Consider the following 23,212-nt stretch of genomic DNA (forward strand, 5'->3'; position numbering starts at 1 on the left):
TTATGAGACTTGCCAGATGAACCAATTGAAGACAGTATTGTGTAGGTGCATTGTGAAAAATTAGGGGTGAAAAATACATCCAGAATATTAGGAGAATGGTCACAGCAGTCAGGAGTATGGATGGAGTGGAAGATATTTGCTCTAGATCATTGAGAATGGAGAATGTTATGGCTTCATTATCCACCTTCATCCGAATAGGAGGAATTCCCTATGGTGGGAATTAAAGCCTGTAAGTAGAGGATTGTGGCTTGCAGATAAGGGGATGCTTCAGTCTCATGGCAGTTTACTTAGTTGAAGAGAGATATGAATTAGGAGAGCAGTAGGTGAAATAGAGGAAAAGTGTGGTGTTGGGAGACAGACCTTGAGCCCAATAACATTAAAGTTTGGGGACTCAAGATCCTCAGGGCATACAACAAGTGTGTTGATGTTGGAATAAGTACACACCACCTTTGAAATGTGGTGAGTGGGGATTACAATTGAATATGAAAAATGGGCTAATGAGAACATCACTAAACAGTTGGGTTTCAGAGGGAAGTAAGATATTAGTAGAGGTAGCATATATATGGTATACAATAGAAAAGAGGTTACTAGAGGGACCACAAATGTTTGTATAGTGAATAGAAAAATAGGCAGGTCTGTCAGAGAGGGAAAGGTCTTGGGAGGGGCCAGTACTGCCATTGTCTTAGCCCTCCCTCTCATTGTCAGTAAAGTCATGCAGGAACCAGAAGATTCTTGGCACCCAATGATGCTAGGGACTAGGGGCCATAGGTTTAATGGACTCTATCATGATTGTATTTAAAAATGATTATGCAAACAGGAGATGGCAAGAGAACTTATGTAAAGAAAATAAGTGAGGTTTGAGTTGGTGTATGGTGCTTGTAAGGAGATAGGAGAGCTAGCCTGGTGTTCCTATTTTGATGAAAACTAAAAGAAAGACCAGCAATCCTAACATGGAGAGTGTAAGATTGTTCCGGGCACCATTTTATTACTCCTCAGTCAGTATGGAAATACCAACCTGAGCGGCTGCTGTCAACAGCCTACTACCTAGTGGATTACTTCAAGAGTATGGGATGGGATATTCCTTGAGTTAGCTTGGGTATCGGGAGGGGCTTAAGTTACCAAGTATTTCTGTTGAATAAAATTTTGCCGCTAAATCACATGAAAGATAAACAGAAGATTTTCAATACTATTTATGTTTTGCATAAATGAAGTAATGACCCATAGTCTTTGCAGGAAGAAATTTCAGTTTTGTTTTTTATATTGAAAGAAATATTGTCAGATTGGCTGGACAGGAAAATTGAGACAAATAAGCTTAGTTGTAGAAAAAAAGAACTGAAGATAGAAGCAGAAAAGAAATTTGAGTTAGACAAATTAGAAACATCCTATTAGAATGATTTTGTTCAGAGTGAGACCGTAGCATTAGTTTCATAACTTCTTTTTTGCTTCCTTTCATATATCTTTTCCATTTTCTGCATCTGTGAGGTAGCATCAGGAGAGATGAAAAAGCCTCAGAGGAAAGAAAAATCCTCACTCAACTCATTCCTCTGTTTTTTCATTTGGAAAGAAACAAGGCAAGGGAGGATTTCCAGCTCCCAATGCCTACTCCTTTTAGTTGCCTTGTGCGACATGCTGGGAATACTTAGCCAGCATTCTTTCTCCCGTATCTCAGGAGAAAGTTGCATAACCAGAATGAATAGACAGTGTATTTATTCTTCAGTCATTTGAAAGGAATTAGACACTGCATAACAAAGCTAGTTCCTCCCCAGAAAGATTACATGTTTAGTCGTCTTTGGTAATGGCACTAAAACAGTGAATTTTAAGGATATTTTTTGTGATTTTAATCTTTGTTGAACTGTGTTTAGAAAATACATTTGTTGCTGATGTATTAAATTTGCATCAAGAGAATTTTTGACAAGTAATTTCATCTATTATTTTTTAACATTTTGCAGATAGTAACTCACATATGGTCAGATGAGGTCATTGGTTGTAAGACTTTTTGCTTTCTCTCTGTGATGGTTAATGTTTTTTTCTGATATTTTGGAAATTGTTAAGGGTTATCTAGTTAGTGATGATGATATATTCTTTGTTGCCGTTTGAGTTTTTGGTATCCTATTAAATGATATGAGAAACAAGAGCATGCTTGATGTTCATGTTTCTGTTTACATGTAGTGTGTGAATTGTAAAGCAAAATATGACACGTGACGAGAATTAGATACATTACATACTTTCTTGAATTTTATAATTACATACATGTGTACATGGGTGTGTTGGGCCATTCCTCGTCTGTTTCCTTGCGCTACCTCGCTGACGTGGGAGACGGTGATTAAGTATGATAAATAGATATCTTATTCATAAGGTCACAGGAAATGTAGATATGAAATAAAGAAAGCACTGTAGATATGAAATAAAGATACAGGAAATTGTTGTACACTTTGTTAAAGAATAGGAGGAAGTGAAGTGTTTTAGATATTTGGGAGTGGACTTAGCAGCAAATGGAACCATGGAAGCGGACATGAGTCACAGGGTGGGGGAGGGGGCAAAGGTTTTGGGAGCGATGGAGAATGTGTGGAAGGAGAGAATGTTATTTCTGAGAGCAAAAATGGATATGTTTGAAGGAATAGTAGTTCCAACAATATTATATGGTTGCAAGGCATGAGCTATGGATAGGGTTGTACAGAGGAGGGTGGATGTGTTGGAAATGAAATGTTTGAGGACAATATGTGGTGTGAGGTGGTTTGACCGAGTAAGTAATGAAAGGATAAGAGAGATGTGTGGAAATGAAAAGAGTGTAGTTGAGAGAGCGGAAACGGGTATTGAAATGGTTTGGTCATATCGAGAGAATGAGTGAGGAAAGATTGACAGAGAGGATATATGCATCAGAGGTGGAGGGAACAAGAACTGGGAGACCAAATTGGAGGTGGAAGAGTGGTGTGAAAAAGATTTTGAGCGACCGGGGCCTGAACATACAGGAGAGTGAAATGCATGCAAGGATTAGAGTGAATTGGAATAATGTGGTATACTTGGGTCGACGTGCTGTCCATGGACTGAACCAGGTCATGTGAAGTGTCTGGGTTAAACTGTGGAAAGGTCTTTGGGGCCTGGATGTGGATAAGGAGCTGTGATTTCGGTGCATTACACATGACAGCTAGAGACTGAGTGTAAACGAATGTAGCCTTTTTTCTGTATTCCTGGCTCTACCTCATTCAAGCAGGGGATAAGTGATGCTTTTTGCTGGGGTGGGGTAGCAACAGGAATGGATGAGGGCAAGCAAGTGTGAATATGTACATGTTTAAGTATGGAATGTCTGCATAGGTGTATGTATACGTATGTTTATGTAGGTATGTATATGCAGATGACTGGGAGATGTATAAAAGAAAGAGGCAGGAGGTCAAGAGAAAGGTGCAAGAGGCAAAAAAGAGGGCAATGAGAGTTGGGGTTAGAGAGTAGGGAGAATAAAAAGATGTTTTGGAAGGAGGTAAATAAAGTGCGTAAGACAAGGGAGCAAATGGGAACATCAGTGAAGGGAGCAAATGGGGAGGTGATAACAAGTAGTGGCGATGTGAGAAGGAGATGGAGTGAGTATTTTGAAGGTATGTTAAATGTGTTTAATGATAGAGTGGCAGATATAGGGTATTTTGGTCGAGGTGGTGTGCAAGGTGAGAGGGTTAGGGAGAATGATTTGGTAAACAGAGAAGAGGCAGTAAGAGCTTTGCGGAAGATGAAAGCCGGTAAGGCAGCAGATTTGGATGCTATTGCAGTGGAATTTATTAAAAAAGGGGGTGACTGTATTGTTGACTGGTTGGCAAGGTTATTTAATGTATGTATGACTCATGGTGAGGTGACTGAGGACTGGCGGAATGCTTGCATAGTGCCATTGTACAAAGGCAAAGGGGATAAGAGTGAGTGCTAAAATTACAGAGGTATAAGTTTGTTGAGTATTCCTGGGAAATTATATGGGAGGGTATTGATTGAGAGGGTGAAGGCATGCACAGAACATCAGATTGGGGAAGAGCAGTGTGGTTTCAGAAGTGGTAGAGGATGTGTGGATCAGGTGTTTGCTTTGAAAAATGTATGTGAGAAATACTTAGGAAAGCAAATGGATTTGTATGTAGCATTTATGGATCTGGAGAAGGCATATGATAGAGTTGATAGAGATACTCTGTGGAAGGTATTAAGAATATGTGGTGTGGGAGGTAAGTTGTTAGAAGCAGTGAAGAGTTTTTATAGAGGATGTAAGGCATGTATACGAGTAGGAAGAGAGGAAAGTGACTGGTTCTCAGTTAATGTTGGTTTGTGGCAGTGGTGCGTTATGTCTCCATGGTTGTTTATTTGTTTATGGATGGGGTTGTTAGGGAGGTGAATGCAAGAGTTTTGGAGAGAGGGGCAAGTATTCAGTCTGTTGTGGATGAGAGAGCTTGGGAAGTGAGTCAATTGTTATTTACTGATGATACAGCTCTGGTGGCTGATTCATGTGAGGAACTGCAGAAGCTGGTGACTGAGTTTGGTAAAGTGCATGAAAGAAGAAAGCTGAGAGTAAATGTGAGTAAGAGCAAGGTTATTAGGTACTGTAGGGTTGAGGGACAAGTTAATTGGGAGGTAAGTTTGAATGGAGAAAAAGTGGAGGAAGTTAAGTGTTTTAGATATCTGAGAGTGGATTTGGCAGCGGATGGAACCATGGAAGCGGAAGTGAATCATAGGGTGGGGGAATGGGCGAAAGTTCTGAGGGTGTTGAAAAATGTGTGGAGGTCGAGAACGTTATCTTGGAAAGCAAAAATGGGTATGTTTGAAGGAATAGTGGTTCCAACAATGTTATATGGTTGCGAGGTGTGGCCTATAGATAGAGTTGTGCGGAGGAGGGTGGATGTGTTGGAAATGAGATGTTTGAGGACAATATGTGGTGTGAGGTGGTTTGATCGAGTAAGTAATGAAAAGATAAGAGAGATGTGTGGCAGTAAAAAGAGTGTGGTTGAGAGAGCAGAAGAGGGTGTGTTGAAATGGTTTGGTCACATGGATAGAATGAGTAAGGAAAGATTGACCAAGAGGATATATGTGTCAGAGTTGGAGGAAACGAGGAGAAGTGGGAGACCAAATTGGAGGTGCAACGATGGAGTGAATAAGATTTTGAGTGATCGGGGCCTGAACATACAGGAGGGTGAAAGGCGTGCAAGGAATAGAGTGAATTGGAACGATGTGATATTCTGAGGTCGACTTGTTGTCAATGGATTGAACCAGGGCATGTGAAGCGTTTGGGATAAACCATGGAAAGTTTTGTCGGGGCCTAGATGTGGAAAGGGAGTTGTGGTTTCGGTGTATTATACATGACAGCTAGAGACTGAGTGTGAATGAATGTGGCCTTTGTTGTCTTTTCGTAGCACTACTTCAATTGCATTTGGGGGGAGGGTCTTGTCATTTCATGTGTGGCGAGGTGGCAACGGGAATGAAGAAAAGCAGCAAATATGAATTATGCACATGTGTATATGTCTGTGTATGTATGTATATGTATACGTTGAAATGTATAGGTATGTATATGTGCAAGTGTGGACGTGTATGTATATACATGTGTATGTAGGTGGGTTGGGCCATTCTTTTGTCTGTTTCCTTGCGCTACCTCGCTAACGCGGGAGACAGTGACAAAGTAGAATAAAAAAAATGAAATGATATATATATGCAAGAGTTTTGGAAAGAGGGGCAAGTATGCAGTCTGTTGTGGATGAGAGAGCTTGGGAAGTGAGTCAGTTGCTGTTCACTGATGATACATCGCTGGTGACTCACTCGGGTGAGAAACTGCAGAAGCTGGTGACTGAGTTTGGTAAAGTGTGTGAAAGAAGAAAGCTGAGAGTAAATGTGAATAAGAGCAAGGTTATTAGGTACAGTAGGGTTAAGGGACAAGTCAATTGGGAGGTAAGTTTGAATGGAGAAAAAGTGGAGGAAGTGAAGTGTTTTAGATGTCTGGGAGTGGATTTGGCAGCGGATGAAACCATGGAAGCAGAAGTGAAGCATAGGGTAGGGGGAGGGGGTGAAAGTTTTGGGACCGTTGAAAAATGTATGGAAGTCGAGAATGTTATCTTGGAAAGCAAAAATGGGTATGTTTGAAGGAATAGTGGTTCCAACAATGTTATATGGTTGCGAGGCATGGGCTGTAGATAGAGTTGTGCGGAGGAGGGTGGATGTGCTAGAAATGAGATGTTTGAGGACAATGTGGTGTGAGGTGGTTTGATGAGTAAGTAATGAAAGGGTAAGAGAGGTGTGTGATAATAAAAAGAGTGTGGTTGAGAGAGCAGAAGAGGGTGTTTTGAAATGGTTTGGTCACATGGAGAGAATGAGTGAGGAAAGATTGACAAAGAGGATATATGTGTCAGAGGTGGAGGGAACGAGGAGAAATGAGAGACCAAACTGGAGGTGGCAAGATGGAGTGAAAAAGATTTTTGGTGATCAGGGCCTGAACATGGAGGAGGTTGAAAGGCGTGCAAGGAATAGAGTGAATTGGAATGATGTGGTATACCGGGGTCGACGTGCTGTCAATGGATTGAAGCAGGGCATGTGAAGCGTCTGGGATAAACCATGGAAAGCTTTTTGAGGCCTGGATGTAGAAAGGGAGCTGTGGTTTTGGTGCATTATACATGACAACTAGAGACAGTGTGAATGAAGGCGGCCTTTGTCTTTTCCTAGCACTACCTCGCACACAGGGGGGGGAGAGGGGGTTGTCATTTCATGTGTGGCGGGATGGCGATGGGAATGAGTAAGGGTAGACAGTATGAATTATGTACATGTGTATATATGTATATGTCTGTTTGTGTATATATATATGTATACGTTGAGATGTATAGGTATGTATATTTGTGTGTGTGGACGTGTATGCATATACATGTGTATGTGGGTGGGTTGGGCCATTCTTTCATCTGTTTCCATGCGCTACCTCGCTAATGTGGGAGACAGCGTCAAAGCAAATAAATAAAATATGATAAGTAGATATAAGCAGAATTATGTTGAAGTAAGATTAGAATGTTCTAGAAAGACCGTAATGATGTTTATACATTGTCCAAACTTAAAAGGTCATAAGTAGAATTCATTGCAGTGTTATACCCAAACTGAGCAAGTTATAGTATAATCAATATGTCTATGAAGACATCAGTAGCTCCATTGATTAGACTGATTTGAGAAAGTTTCTGTTGTGTTAAGGAGAGTAGAGGTGGCATGTTGATTAGTTACTTTTGGTCTTCCTTAGAAGCACTTGCTTGGGAGAAAGGGGCAGGTCTTTCTTTCATTGGTGGTTTTCTACTTAGTCACACCATCTCAGCAGCATTTTAGCAGTTTTGTACAATATCCTTATGAGGCTGCTGTCATTTGTCTCTCCTTAATTTTCGCACGTCATATATCTTATACTCTCTTTATTTTCTGTGCATCTGCTGGTTAAGGCAGCTGTCCTATTTTCTAACTTGTTTTTTGTGTGCAAGCTGCTGGATTTTGCTTCCTTTATGTGATTGCCAAACCAGCATGCAGTTGTGTTTTACTGAATGTTTTAAGAGTTCCTTTTAGGTCTTTAATTTTTGAAGGTGTGGAAAATGGTGTCTAAACAAAATGTTTTAGGAAGATTGCATGCACCTCCTTGCTTTAAGTGTAGAAAATATATACATTATACTGGTTACCTTGTACTTCTTAAGATAATGCTAACTTGCCCATAGATTGTGTTCTAGATTCAGACTGTGTACAGTTATGGGGATGATGGAAGACAAGAGTCTTGTATAGGGTCTTGAAAATTCAATGAAACATAAACTTTGCATGTTGTTGCATTATGTGTTACATTTTAATGTGCTCTTTATAAACATCTAATAGATTTAAGTTGCTGGGCTGAAAGTATTCTGTGTCATTTAGATAATGAATCTGTTATCTAACTGTGAATAATGCACATCAAAATGCTTAACTGTTTACCACAGATTAATTTATGTAATTGGATTAAATACCCAGCAGCAAGATTATTATGAGCAATGAGACTAACATTCAGTCACCAGAGTTGTGAAACTTTTTGTTCTTGATGTTAGATAAGACTGTTAGACAAACCAGTTGCTTTTTTGTGTGGCCAATATTTGCTACTTGTGACTTGATTGAGATTTGATAAGTTTCGTACTTTAAGATGGTATGTATGTTGGAGATTCAGAGGCTAATAAGAATATTTGTTCTTCATACTTATATTTAGACTTCATTCCTGTATGTGAGGAATATCATACTCTTTGAATTTCAGATACATCCAGCACAGATGTTGATACTGATGTCTTAGTAAATATCACATCGGGTAAAGTGCGGTTACTGTTTGAAATGCCATTCAGTCAGCGAACAAATACATTTGTCTCAGAAGTTTTAAGGGCAGCTGAAGGTGAGGCATGCTCATGCATATTTCTTTTTACTATTTGTTCTGTGTTTGATATATGAATGTAAAGAAATTTTGATGTGATTTGGAAGAATAAGAATAAATTGAGATATATTTAGCTTTGAAACTCAAATGCTTTCCTAATCCACTAGAGCTTGTTTATATAATCCAAAGATTTAGGTTCCAACTTTAGTTCACATATAGTATATTACTGTATGGATTATGTTTCTGTAGTGTCATGGACTTAAACTATTCAAATTTTTTCTCCAACGGTTGATTCATCTCGTGAGCTACAAGAGAATCCCAGTGATCTCTAGGGTTGAGGAACTTCTAACTCCCCATCTTTTGTTGAGATCTGTGTGTCTCACCCATATGTAGGACTGGAGCATAAGAAAATAAGTCTAGGCTTGTTGTTTCAAAATTCATGGATCAAACAAAATAACTGCACCTCAGACAATCTGTCAAGGTGGTAGTTGTATGATCAGTTGATCAGTGTGGGAATTAAGGGCACTTAATGGGAATAGATGGCACCTTTTGGCACATTTCCATTTTAGTCCAAAAATAATGATAGCAATATTATTAATGATCCCTGAGGTAGGGGAGATAGAATTTTACCCCCATATTCCCTACATCATAGAAGGTGACTAAAGACGGCAGAAACAGGTGGCTTGAAACCCTCCCTTCTTGTATTTCAATTTCTGAAAGAGGAAATGGAAGGAGTCAAGTGGGGAGTGCTTATCCTCCTTGAAGGCTCAAATTGGGGTGTCTAAAAGTGTGTGGATGTAACCAAGATGAGAAGAGAGGAGAGATAGGTAGTATGTTTGAGGAAAGAAACCTGGATGTTCTGGCTCTGAGTGAAACAAAGGTCAAGGGTAAAGGGGAAGAATGGTTTGGAAATGTCCTGGGAATAGAGTCAGAGGTTGGTGAGAGGACAAGAGCTAAGGATAGAGTAGCCCTATACCTGAAGCAGGAGTTGTGGGAGTGTGTGAGAGAGTGTAAGGAAACAAGTTATTGATGTGGGTAAAACTGAAAGTGGATGGTGAGAGAGGGGTGATTATTGGTGCTTATGCACTTGGTCATGAGAAGAAAGATCATGAAAGGCAAGTGTTTTGGGAGCAGCTGAGTGAGTGTGTCCGCAGTTTTGGTGCACGAGACCAGGTATTAGTGATGGATGATTTAAATGTGAAAGTGAGTAATGTGGCATTTGAGGGTATGATTGGTGCGCATGGGGTATTCAGTGTTATGAATGGAAATGGTGAAAAGCTTGTGGAGCTTTGTGCTGAAAAAAGACTGGTGATTGGGAATACTTGGTTTAAAAAGAGATTTATTAATTTGATATACTTAATCACCATCTCCCGCATTTGCGAGGTAGTGCAAGGAAACGGGTCAAAAAATGGCCCAACCCCCCAACCCACCCACATATTCATGGAAAGAGGGGCAAGTATGAAGTCTGTTGGGGATAGAGAGAGCTTGGGAAGTGAGTCAGTTGTTGTTCGCTGATGATACAGCGCTGGTGGCTGATTCATGTGAGAAACTGCAGAAGCTGGTGACTGAGTTTGGTAAAGTGTGTGAAAGAAGAAAGTTAAGAGTTAATGTGAATAAGAGCAAGGTTATTAGGTACAGTAGGGTTGAGGGTCAAGTCAATTGGGAGGTGAGTTTGAATGGAGAAAAACTGGAGGAAGTGAAGTGTTTTAGATATCTGGGAGTGGATCTGGCAGCGGATGGAACCATGGAAGCGGAAGTGGATCATAGGGTGGGGGAGGGGGGCGAAAATTCTGGGAGCCTTGAAGAATGTGTGGAAGTCAAGAACATTATCTCGGAAAGCAAAAATGGGTATGTTTGAAGGAATAGTGGTTCCAACAATGTTGTATGGTTGCGAGGCGTGGGCTATGGATAGAGTGGTGCGCAGGAGGATGGATGTGCTGGAAATGAGATGTTTGAGGACAATGTGTGGTGTGAGGTGGTTTGATCGAGTAAGTAACGTAAGGGTAAGAGAGATGTGTGGAAATAAAAAGAGCGTGGTTGAGAGAGCAGAAGAGGGTGTTTTGAAATGGTTTGGGCACATGGAGAGAATGAGTGAGGAAAGATTGACCAAGAGGATATATGTGTCGGAGGTGGAGGGAACGAGGAGAAGAGGGAGACCAAATTGGAGGTGGAAAGATGGAGTGAAGAAGATTTTGTGTGATCGGGGCCTGAACATGCAGGAGGGTGAAAGGAGGGCAAGGAATAGAGTGAATTGGAGCGATGTGGTATACCGGGGTTGACGTGCTGTCAGTGGATTGAATCGGCATGTGAAGCGTCTGGGGTAAACCATGGAAAGCTGTGTAGGTATGTATATTTGCGTGTGTGGACGTATGTATATACATGTGTATGGGGGTGGGTTGGGCCATTTCTTTCGTCTGTTTCCTTGCGCTACCTCGCAAACGTGGGAGACAGCGACAAAGCAAAAAAAAAAAAAAACATAAATGCCCACACGCACGTATACGTATCTATACATTTCAATGTATACATACATATACGTACACAGACATATACATATATACACATGTACATATTCATACTTACTATTCATACTTACTGCCGTCATCCATTCCCATCGCCACCCAGCCACACTTGAAATAGCATCCATCCTTCCCCTGCGAGGTAGCGCTAGGAAAAGACAAAAAAGGGCACATTCGTTCACACTCAATCTCTAGCTGTCGCATGTAATGCACTGAAACCACTGCTTCCTTTCCACATCCAGGCCCACAAAACTTTCCATGGCTTACCCCAGACGCTTCACATGCCCTGTTTCAATCCATTGACACCACATCCACCCCAGTATACCACATCATTCCAGTTCACTCTATTCCTTGTACGCCTTTCACCCTCCTGTATGTTCAGGCCCCGATCGCTCAAAATCTTTTTCACTCCATCCTTCCACCTCCAATTTGGTCTTCCACTTCTCCTTGTTCCCTCTACCTCTGACACATATATCCTCTTTGTCAGTCCTCCCTCACTCATTCTCTCCATGTGACCAAACCATATCAGAATACCCTTTTCTGCTCTCTCATCCACACTCTTTTTATTTCCACACATCTCTTACTCGATCAAACCACCTCACACCCCATATTGCCCTCAAACATTTCATTTCCAACACATCCACCCTCTGCACAACCCTATCTGTAGCCCATGCCTCGCAACTATATAACATTGTTGAAACAGCTATTCCTACAAACACACCCATTTTTGCTCTCCAAGATAAGATTTTCACCTTCCACATATTCTTCAGTGCTCCCAGAACCTTGACCCCATCCTCCACCCTGTGACTCACTTCTGCTTCCATGGTTCCATCCACTGCTAAATCCACTCCCAGATATCTAAAATGCTTCATTTCCTCCAGTTTTTCTCCATTTAAACTTATCTCTCAATTAACTTGTCCCTCAACCCTACTGAACCTAATAACCTTGTTCTTATTCACATTTACTCTCAACTTTCTTCTATCACACACTTTACCAAACTCAGTCATCAACTTGTGCAGTTTCTCACCCGAATCAGCCACCAATGCTGCTGCAGTTTCTCACCCAAATCAGCCACCAGTGCTGCATCATCAGTGAACAACACGTAACTCACTTCCCAAGCCCTCTCATCCAGAACAGTCTGCATATTTGCCCCTCTTTCCTAAACTCTTGCATTCACCTCCTGACTACCCCATCCATGAACAAATCAAACAATCATGGAGACATCACGCACCCCTGCCGCAAACCGATGTTCACTGGGAACTAATCACTTTCCTCTCTTCCTACTTGTACACAAGTGTATATATTTGAGTCGGAGAGATGGTCATCAGGCATTATTAGATTACGTATTAATTAACAGGTGTGTAAAAGAGAGACTTTTGGATGTAAATGTGCTGAGAGGGAGAGGTGGTGGGATGCCTGACCACTATTTTGTAGAGGTGAGGGTAAAGATTAGTAGAGGTTTTTGAAAAAGAGGAGAATATGTCAGGGAGAAGAGAGTAGTGAGCTCGGAGAGGAAACTTAGGTGAAGAAATTCCATGAGAGATTGAGCATAAAATGGCAGAAGGGGAGTCATTGAGGAATGGGAGGAATTTAGGAAAGCAGTGATGGCATGTGTAAGAGATACTTGTGGCATGCGAAAGGTGGGAGATGGGCAGATTAAAATGAGTAGTGACTGGCGGGATGAAGAAGTAAAGTTACTAGTAAAAGGATAAGAGAGTTGTTTGGACAGTACTTACAAGGAAGGAGTGCAGATTATTGGAAGGTGTTTAAGAGAAAGCGGGAGGAGGTCAAGAGGAAGGTGCAGGGGTTGAAAAAGAGGGCAAATGAGAGTTGGGGTGAGAGAGTATCATTAAACTTAGGGAAAATGAAATGATGTTTTGAAAGGAGGTAGATAATGTGCAAAAGACAAGATAACAAATCAGGACATCAGTGAAGGGGCAAAAGGGAAAGTGATAACAGGTACTGATGAAGGGAGAAGATGAAGTAAGAATTTTGAAGGTTTGTTAAATGTGATTGATGATAGAGGGGTAGAAGTTGGGTGTTTTGATCAGGTTGGTATGCAAAGGAAGAGAATCATGGAGAGTGGTTTAGTGAAGAGGGAAGAGGTGGTGAAAGCCTTGCTGAAGATTGAATGCAGTGGGAGTGGATGGTATTGCATTGAAATTATTAATAAAGGGGATGATTGTGTTGTTGATGGGTTGGTAAGGATATTCAGAGTATGTATGGATCAAGGTGAAGTGCCTGAGGATTGGAAAAATGCATGTATATTACCACTGTATAAAAGCAAAGGGTATAAAGGTAAGAGTTCAAACTACAGAGGCATAAGTTTGTTGAGTATACCTGGAGAACTGTATGAGAGGGTATTGATTGAGAAGGCAAAATCATGCACAGAGCATCAGACTGGGGAGGAGCAGTGTGGTTTCAGATATGTTAGGGGATGTATGGATCAGATATTTGCTCTGAGGAATGTGTGTGAGAAATATTAGACAAACACCTGGATTTGTATGTGGCATTTATGGATGTGGAGAAGGCATATGATAGGGTTGAAAGAGATGCTTTGTGGATTGTCATTATTCATTCCCGTCGCCACCCTGCCACACATGAAATAACAATCCCCTCCCCCTGCATGTGCATGAGGTAGCGCTAGGAAAAGACAACAAAGGCCACATTCATTCACACTCAGTCTCTAGCTGTCATGTATAATGCACCGAAACCACAGCTTCCATTCCACATCCAGGCCCCACAAAACTTTCCATGGTTTACCCCAGATGCTTCACATGCCCTGGTTCAATCCAGTGACAGCACGTCAATGCCCGTATACCACATCGTTCCATTTCACTCTATTCCTTGCACGCCTTTCACCCTCCTGCATGTTCAGGCCTCGATCGCTCAAAATCTTTTTCACTCTCCATCTTTCCACCTCCAATTTGGTCTCCCACTTCACCTCGTTCCCTCCACCTCTGACACATGTATCCTCTTTGTCGATCTTTCCTCACTCATTCTCTTCATGTGACCAAACCATTTCAAAATATCCCCTTCTGCTCTCTCAACCACACTCTTTTTATTACCACACATCTCTCTTACCCTTTCATTACTTACTCGATCAAACCACCTCACACCTCATATTGTCCTCAAACATCTCATTTCCAACAGATCCACCCTCATCCGCACAACTCTATCTATAGCCCATGCCTCACAACCATATAACATTGTTGGAACCACTATTCCTTCAAACATACCCATTTTTGCTTTCCAAGATAACGTTCTCGACTTCCACACATTCTTCAATGCTCCCATGTTTATATGTACCTAAGAGTCACGGGGAAAAATGAAGCACAAAAAGTTCCCAAGTGCAATTTTGTGTAATAATCACATCATCAGGGGAGACACAAGAGAGAAATATAAGTCAGTTGATATACAATGAAGAGATGTAGCTAGGACGCCATTTGGTAAATATGCGATGTTTACCAAATGGCGTCCTAGCTACGTCTCTTCATTGTATATCAACTGACTGTTATATTTCTCTCTTTTGTCTCCCCTGATGATGTGATTATTATGGAAAAGTGCGCTTGGGAACTTATTTTTATTTATTTATTTATATTTGCTTTGTCGCTGTCTCCCACGTTTGCGAGGTAGCGCAAGGAAACAGACGAAAGAAATGGCCCAACCCACCCCCATACACATGTATATACATACACATCCACACACGCAAATATACATACCCATACATCTCAATGTACACATATATATACACACACAGACACATACATAAATACACATGCACACAATTCACACTGTCTGCCTTTATTCATTCCCATCGCCACCTCACCACACATGGAATGACATCCCCCTCCCCCCTCATGTGTGTGAGGTAGTGCTAGGAAAAGACAACAAAGGCCCCATTCGTTCACACTCAGTCTCTAGCTGTCATGCAATAATGCCCGAAACCACAGCTCCCTTTCCACGTCCAGGCCCACAGAACTTTCCATGGTTTACCTCAGACGCTTCACATGCCCTGATTCAATCCATTGACAGCACATCGACCCCGGTATACCACATCGATCCAATTCACTCTATTCCTTGCCCGCCTTTCACCCTCTTGCATGTTCAGGCCCCGATCACTCAAAATCTTTATCACTCCATCTTTCCACCTCCAATTTGGTCTCCCACTTCTCCTCGTTCCCTCCACCTCCGACACATATATCCTCTTGGTCAATCTTTCCTCACTCATTCTTTCCATGTGACCAAACCATCTCAAAACATCCTCTTCTGCTCTCTCAACCACGCTCTTTTTATTACCACACATCTGTCTTACCCTATTATTACTTACTCGATCAAACCACCTCACACCACATATTGTCCTCAAACATCTCATTTCTAGCACATCCACCCTCCTGCGCACAACTCTATCAATAGCCCACGCCTCGCAACCATACAAAATTGTTGGAACCACTATTCCTTCAAACACTTTCGTGTTTTAATTTTTCCTGTGGACTCATAGGAATATACTTGATCACGTGCAAAATTGTGATCCTTTCCAATATATATATATATATATGTGTGTGTATATAATGTTTACAATGTATGTATGACTCATGGTGAGGTGCCTGAGGATTAGCGGAATGCATGCATAGTGCCATTGTACAAAGGCAAGGGGGATAAAGGTGAGTGCTCAAATTACGGATGTATAAGTTTGTTGAGTATTCCTTGGAAATTAAATGGGAGGGTATTGATTGAGAGGGTGAAGGCATATACAGAGCATCAGATTTGGGAAGAGCAGTATGGTTTCATAAGTGGTAGAGGATGTGTGGATCAGGTGTTTGCTTTGAAGAATGTATGTGAGAAATACTTAGAAAAGCAAATGGATTTGTATGTAGCATTTATGGATCTGGAGAAGGCATATGATAGAGTTGATAGAGATGCTCTGTTGAAGGTATGGTGTGGGAGGCAAGCTGTTAGAAGCATTGAAAAGTTTTTATCGAGGATGTAAGGCATATGTACGAGTAGGAAGAGAGGAAAGTGATTGGTTCTCAGTGGATGTTGGTTTGTGGCAGGGGTGCATGATATCTCCATGGTTGTTTAGTTTGTTTATGGATGGGGTTGTTAAGGAGTTGATTGCAAGAGTTTTGGAGAGAGGGGCAAGTATGCAGTCTGTTGTGAATGAGAGGGCTTGGAAAGTAAGTCAATTGTTGTTTGATGATGATACAGCGCTGGTGGCTGATTCGGGTGAGAAGCTGCAGAAGCTGGTGACTTAGTTTAGTAGTGTGTGAAAGAAGAAAGCTGAGAGTAAATGTGAATAAGAGCAAGGTTACTAGGTACAGTAGGGTTTAAGGACAAGCCAATTGGGAGGTAAATTTGATTGGAGAAAAACTGGAGGAAGTGAAGTGTTTTAGATATCTGGGAGTGGATTTGGCAGTGAATGGAACCATGGAAGTGGAAGTAAGTCACAGGGTAGGGGAGGGGGCAAAAGTTCTAGGGGCATTGAAAAATGTGTGGAAGGCGAGAACATTATCTCGGAAAGCAAAAATGGGTATGTTTGAAGGAATAGTGGCTCCAACAATGTTATATGGTTGTGAGGCATGGGCTATAGATGGAGTTGTTGGAGGAGGGTGGATGTGCTGGAAATGAGAAGTTTGAGGACAATATGTGGTGTGAGATGGTTTGATCAAGTAAGTAATGAAAGGGTAAGAGAGATGTGTGGTGATAAAAAGAGTGTGGTTGGGAGAGCAGAAGATGGTGTTTTGAAATGGTTTGGTCACATGGAGAGAAAGAGTAAGGAAAGATTTACAAAGAGGATATATGTGTCTGAGGTGAAGGGAACGAGGAGAAGTGGGAGACCAAATTGGAGGTGGAAGGATGGTGTGAAAAAGATTTTGAGCGAGCGGGGCCTGAACGTGCAGGAGGGTGAAAGGCGTGCAAGGAATAGAGTGAATTGGAATGATGTGGTATACCGGGGTCAACGTGCTGTCAATGGATTGAACCAGGTCATGTGAAGCATCTAGGGTAAACCATGGAAAGTTTTGTGGGGCCTGGATGTGGAAAGGGAGCTGTGGTTTCGGTGCATTATACATGGCAGCTAGAGACTGAGTGAGAACGAATGTGGCCTTCGTTGTCTTTTCCTAGCGCTACCTTGCGCACATGCGGGGGGCAGGGGGTTGTCATTTTATGTGTGGTGGGGTGGCGACGGGAATGAATAAAGGCAGTAAGTAAGAATTATGTACATGTGTATATGTATATATGTCTGTGTATGTATATATATATGTATATGTTGAAATGTATAGGTATGTATATGTGCGTGTGTGGACATGCATGTATATACATGTGTGTGTGTGGATGGGTTGGGCCATTCTTTCGTCTGTTTCCTTGTGCTACCTCGCTAATGCAGGAGACAAAGTACAATAAAAAAGAAAATGTGTATATGGGTGGATGGGCCATTCTTTGTGTGTATCCTGGCACTACCTCACTGATGCGGGAAACAGCGATCAAGTATAATGAATAATGAAATATATAGAAATGCATATACTATATTATGATCAGGTGATTCTAAAGTTCTTCAAGCTGTCCTTTTGATGTTACCAATATATCTTAGACCCCTAATTAATTTTTCCCCCATGGATAATTGGAAAGTCTTCTCTTAGAGCTTACTTGAATGTCTTTATCTTTTAAATTTGGTAACCATTGTATTCTGGTTTCGTACATACTGATCACCTCCTTTCAGTTATAAGCAAGCGTCGAGGTCCTCCTCCTGAGTTTACCTGGCTGTCACCATACCATCAGAACTCCACAAGTAATACCACTCATGTGAGAGATTTAGCAAGTACAGGACCAGCTATGCCGACCAGTGGTCCAGATGGTTTGGTTCCTGATGTAGTCAGCTTTGGTGATGTTAATGTGGACACTACTCAGATCCAGTCTTCACCATATCTTGACCCTACTATCAGTAATACTGACAATAGTAGTGTGCATGTATGTTAATATGTGTGTTTTCTTTCTTATGCTTTAATAACTATCAAAAAAGAAAAAGGTTAGGATGTTGTTGATGGGATATATTTTGTTGCATACAGTTCTCAGAATTAAAGTCTTAATGGTATGGGAAGGCTTATGAAAATGAATGGTTTTCTGTTTAGAAGTGAATGAGTATTCATTTTAGAGTTAAATAGATGAAAAAGTGTAGGTATTAGTTGGTAGGTAGGCAATGACTAGGGAGGTATGTTACCAGTACTACCTGCCTGGGTATCAGGAGGGCTAGTGATGGCTACGTAGTGAGCCAGCACCTAGGTGGTTAAGTCGCACTCTTCTAACCCAGATAGCCATCTTTTCTTTCTGCTTCAGTCAAACGTAGAGTACTGGTGTTTTGTCCACAAACATGCAATCTCTCCTTGTCATACATAACACTTGACAACGGTTAACACACAGCTCATTCTTTGTAACTTTATTTTCCCATGGTGAGTGCTTTGTGCTAGTCCTGCCTCTTGGCAAAATGTTAGGAACAATAGGCAGAAGTATTAGGTAGGAACATTTAGGTAGAAACTTTAGGTTGAAGTATTAGGTAGGAACGCTAGATAGGAGCATTTAGGTGGAAGTAGTTAGTAAGAACATTAGGAAGAAGCCTCCTCAAACACTGTGCTAGACTTGCCCTCTGTCATTGGCATGTTAAGGTTGAGGCACTAAAGGCTAAGAAGCAGCGCTGGAGTTCACTAGTTATGGAGACTATTGCTTTGGCTGCCGCCTTGAGGGTGTTCCAGAAGGAACAGGCATTAGAGATATAAATAGACAGATGAAAAAGAAATCATTGGAATGGACCAGGAATGATCTTAATGTATAGTGATGCCTCCCCAAACTAATTAGTGCACAAGGATATTGGCTTTTGTGGGAGGGAGGTTTCCATGGTTGGAATGAAATTCAGCACCTCTGCAAACACTGTGCTGGACTTGCCCTCTGCCAGTGGTCTGTTAAGGTTGAGGCACTAAAGGCTAAGAAGTGGCACTTTAGTTCACTAGTTGTGGAGACTATTGCTGTGGCTGCCACCTTGAGGGTGTTCAAGAAGGAACAGGCATTAGAGATATAGATAGATAGATGAATAAGAAATCATTGGAATGTATCAGGAATGATCTTAATGCATAGTGATGCCTCCCCAAGCTAATTTGTGCACAAGGATGTTGGCTTTTGTGGGAGGGTGGTTTCCATGGTTGGAATGAAATTCAGCACCATGTTGTATGTATACATTATGCTAGCTTTGATGGTCAGTTTGTAAACAAATTATCAGAATGATTTTACATAATTGGATCAAGGCTGCAGAGGCTCATGGAACAAAACAAATGAAAATATGTAAGTGCAACCATTAACCAGTCAGCATGAAGCTTGCTGATAGACAAAGTGCACCGTGATGACCTTCTGCTTATTTTTTTCTCCAGATATTACAGAGGTTTGAATATGTGAATACAAGGTATGACAGTAAAATATCTGGTTTACATGACAAATATGGAAATGCAATCGATAAAGAATGCTTCACATGCTGTAAACACACCGAACATACGGAAGATGGAGTGAAATTGCTAAAAGAGGGAACCTCTGAAGTGGGTAAATTTCTTCACAAGAATTTGGTATGGTATGAGACATTGAAGCTTATTGATACAGTGGTTAAATTGATGAGAACTGCTATTGACGTTTGTGTAAATAAATTATACATTTCCTTTTTTCCATAGCCAGAGGTTGAACCATTATGTGACATTCATTTTTTTCATTCATTTCAAGCTAGAAGTTTCAGTTTTCTAAATTGTTTCTTACATTTTTCATATGTATATATATGTATGTGTGTGTGTGTGTATATGTGCGTATGTATGTGTATGTGTGTGTAAATGTATATATATATGTATATTATCCCTGGGGATAGGGGTGAAAGAATACTTCCCACGTATTCCTCGCGTGTCGTAGAAAGCGACTAGAGGGGACGGGAGCGGGGGGGCCAGAAATCCTCCCCTCCTTGTATTAACTTTCTAAAATGGGAAACAGAAGAAGGAGTCACGCGGGGAGTGCTCATCCTCCTCGAAGGCTCAGAGTGAGGTGCCTAAATGTGTGTGGATGTAACCAAGATGTGAAAAAAGGAGAGATAGGTAGTATGTTTGAGGAAAGGAACCTGGATGTTTTGGCTCTGAGTGAAACGAAGCTCAAGGGTAAAGGGGAAGAGTGGTTTGGGAATGTCTGGGGAGTAAAGTCAGGGGTTAGTGAGAGGACAAGAGCAAGGGAAGGAGTAGCAATACTCCTGAAACAGGAGTTGTGGGAGTATGTGATAGAGTGTAAGAAAGTAAATTCTCGATTAATATGGGTAAAACTGAAAGTTGATGGAGAGAGGTGGGTGATTATTGGTGCATATGCACCTGGGCATGAGAAGAAAGATCAAGAGAGGCAAGTGTTTTGGGAGCAGCTGAATGAGTGTGTTAGTGGTTTTGATGCACGAGACCGGGTTATAGTGATGGGTGATTTGAATGCAAAGGTGAGTAATGTGGCAGTTGAGGGAATAATTGGTATACATGGGGTGTTCAGTGTTGTAAATGGAAATGGTGAAGAGCTTGTTGATTTATGTGCTGAAAAAGGACTGATGATTGGGAATACCTGGTTTAAAAAGCGAGATATACATAAGTATACTTATGTAAGTAGGAGAGATGGCCAGAGAGCGTTATTGGATTACATGTTAATTGACAGGCGTGCGAAAGAGAGACTTTTGGATGTTAATGTGCTGAGAGGTGCAACTGGAGGGATGTCTGATCATTATCTTGTGGAGGCTAAGGTGAAGATTTGTATGGGTTTTCAGAAAAGAAGAGTGAATGTTGGGGTGAAGAGGATGGTGAGAGTAAGTGAGCTTGAGAAGGAGACCTGTGTGAGGAAGTACCAGGAGAGACTGAGTACAGAATGGAAAAAGGTGAGAACAATGGAAGTAAGGGGAGTGGGGGAGGAATGGGATGTATTTAGGGAATCAGTGATGGATTGCGCAAAAGATGCTTGTGGCATGAGAAGAGTGGGAGGTGGGCTGATTAGAAAGGGTAGTGAGTGGTGGGATGAAGAAGTAAGAGTATTAGTGAAAGAGAAGAGAGAGGCATTTGGACGATTTTTGCAGGGAAAAAATGCAATTGAGTGGGAGATGTATAAAAGAAAGAGACAGGAGGTCAAGAGAAAGGTGCAAGAGGTGAAAAAAAGGGCAAATGAGAGTTGGGGTGAGAGAGTATCATTAAATTTTAGGGAGAATAAAAAGATGTTCTGGAAGGAGGTAAATAAAGTGCGTAAGACAAGAGAGCAAATGGGAACTTCAGTGAAGGGCGCAAATGGGGAGGTGAAAACAAGTAGTGGTGAAGTGAGAAGGAGATGGAGTGAGTATTTTGAAGGTTTGTTGAATGTGTTTGATGATAGAGTGGCAGATATAGGGTGTTTTGGTCGAGGTGGTTTACAAAGTGAGAGGGTTAGGGAAAATGATTTGGTAAACAGAGAAGAGGTAGTGAAAGCTTTGCGGAAGATGAAAGCCGGCAAGGCAGCAGGTTTGGATGGTATTGCAGTGGAAATTATTAAAAAAGGGGGTGACTGTATTGTTGACTGGTTGGTAAGGTTATTTAATGTATGTATGACTCATGGTGAGGTGCCTGAGGATTGGCGGAATGCGTGCATAGTGCCATTGTACAAAGGCAAAGGGGATAAGAGTGAGTGCTCAAATTACAGAGGTATAAGTTTGTTGAGTATTCCTGGTAAATTATATGGGAGGGTATTGATTGAGAGGGTGAAGGCATGTACAGAGCATCAGATTGGGGAAGAGCAGTGTGGTTTCAGAAGTGGTAGAGGATGTGTGGATCAGGTGTTTGCTTTGAAGAATGTATGTGAGAAATACTTAGAAAAGCAAATGGATTTGTATGTAGCATTTATGGATCTGGAGAAGGCATATGATAGAGTTGATAGAGATGCTCTGTGGAAGGTATTAAGAATATATGGTGTGGGAGGAAAGTTGTTAGAAGCAGTGAAAAGTTTTTATCGAGGATGTAAGGCATGTGTACGTGTAGGAAGAGAGGAAAGTGATTGGTTCTCAGTGAATGTAGGTTTGCGGCAGGGGTGTGTGATGTCTCCATGGTTGTTTAATTTGTTTATGGATGGGGTTGTTAGGGAGGTAAATGCAAGAGTTTTGGAAAGAGTGGCAAGTATGAAGTCTGTTGGGGATGAGAGAGCTTGGGAAGTGAGTCAATTGTTGTTCGCTGATGATACAGCGCTGGTGGCAGATTCATGTGAGAAACTGCAGAAGCTGGTGACTGAGTTTGGTAAAGTGTGTGGAAGAAGAAAGTTAAGAGTAAATGTGAATAAGAGCAAGGTTATTAGGTACAGTAGGGTTGAGGGTCAAGTCAATTGGGAGGTGAGTTTGAATGGAGAAAAACTGGAGGAAGTGAAGTGTTTTAGATATCTGGGAGTGGATCTGGCAGCGGATGGAACCATGGAAGCGGAAGTGGATCATAGGGTGGGGGAGGGGGCGAAAATTCTGGGGGCCTTGAAGAATGTGTGGAAGTCGAGAACATTATCTCGGAAAGCAAAAATGGGTATGTTTGAAGGAATAGTGGTTCCAACAATGTTGTATGGTTGTGAGGCGTGGGCTATGGATAGAGTTGTGCGCAGGAGGATGGATGTGCTGGAAATGAGATGTTTGAGGACAATGTGTGGTGTGAGGTGGTTGGATCGAGTGAGTAACGTAAGGGTAAGAGAGATGTGTGGAAATAAAAAGAGCGTGGTTGAGAGAGCAGAAGAGGGTGTTTTGAAGTGGTTTGGGCACATGGAGAGGATGAGTCAGGAAAGATTGACCAAGAGGATATATGTGTCGGAGGTGGAGGGAACAAGGAGAAGAGGGAGACCAAATTGGAGGTGGAAGGATGGAGTGAAAAAGATTTTGTGTGATCGGGGCCTGAACATGCAGGAGGGTGAAAGGAGGGCAAGGAATAGAGTGAATTGGAGCGATGTGGTATACCGGGGTTGACGTGCTGTCAGTGGATTGAATCAAGGCATGTGAAGCGTCTGGGGTAAACCATGGAAAGCTGTGTAGGTATGTATATTTGCGTGTGTGGACGTATGTATATACATGTGTATGGGGGGGGTTGGGCCATTTCTTTCTTCTGTTTCCTTGCGCTACCTCGCAAACGCGGGAGACAGCGACAAAGTATAATAAATAAAAAAAATATTACAGTATCATTACACACAGAAAAAATAAATGACACTATAGTCCTTAGTTAGCTTTGGGGTACCCTGAAACTCATTTACATACCAGTAAATACTGATGCAGCTTCTTCAGTTACATATACATTTTTCTTGGGTACTGTTGTTTCTT

The 23,212-nt window shown here is 41.5% G+C and overlaps 1 protein-coding gene across 1 annotated transcript in view; it reads left to right on the forward strand.

Moving 5' to 3' along the window:
- Positions 1-23,212, forward strand: part of Ocrl (Oculocerebrorenal syndrome of Lowe) — a 255,729-nt gene that overhangs the window by 50,289 nt on the left and 182,228 nt on the right. Inside the window, exons 4-5 of the mRNA XM_071665596.1 lie at positions 8,240-8,371; positions 17,585-17,832. Of these exons, the coding sequence (XP_071521697.1) occupies positions 8,240-8,371; positions 17,585-17,832 (380 nt within the window). The remainder of the gene's footprint in view (positions 1-8,239; positions 8,372-17,584; positions 17,833-23,212) is intronic.

This window comes from Panulirus ornatus, chromosome 10 (assembly GCF_036320965.1).
Source record: "Panulirus ornatus isolate Po-2019 chromosome 10, ASM3632096v1, whole genome shotgun sequence".
Classification (NCBI taxonomy): domain Eukaryota; kingdom Metazoa; phylum Arthropoda; class Malacostraca; order Decapoda; family Palinuridae; genus Panulirus; species Panulirus ornatus.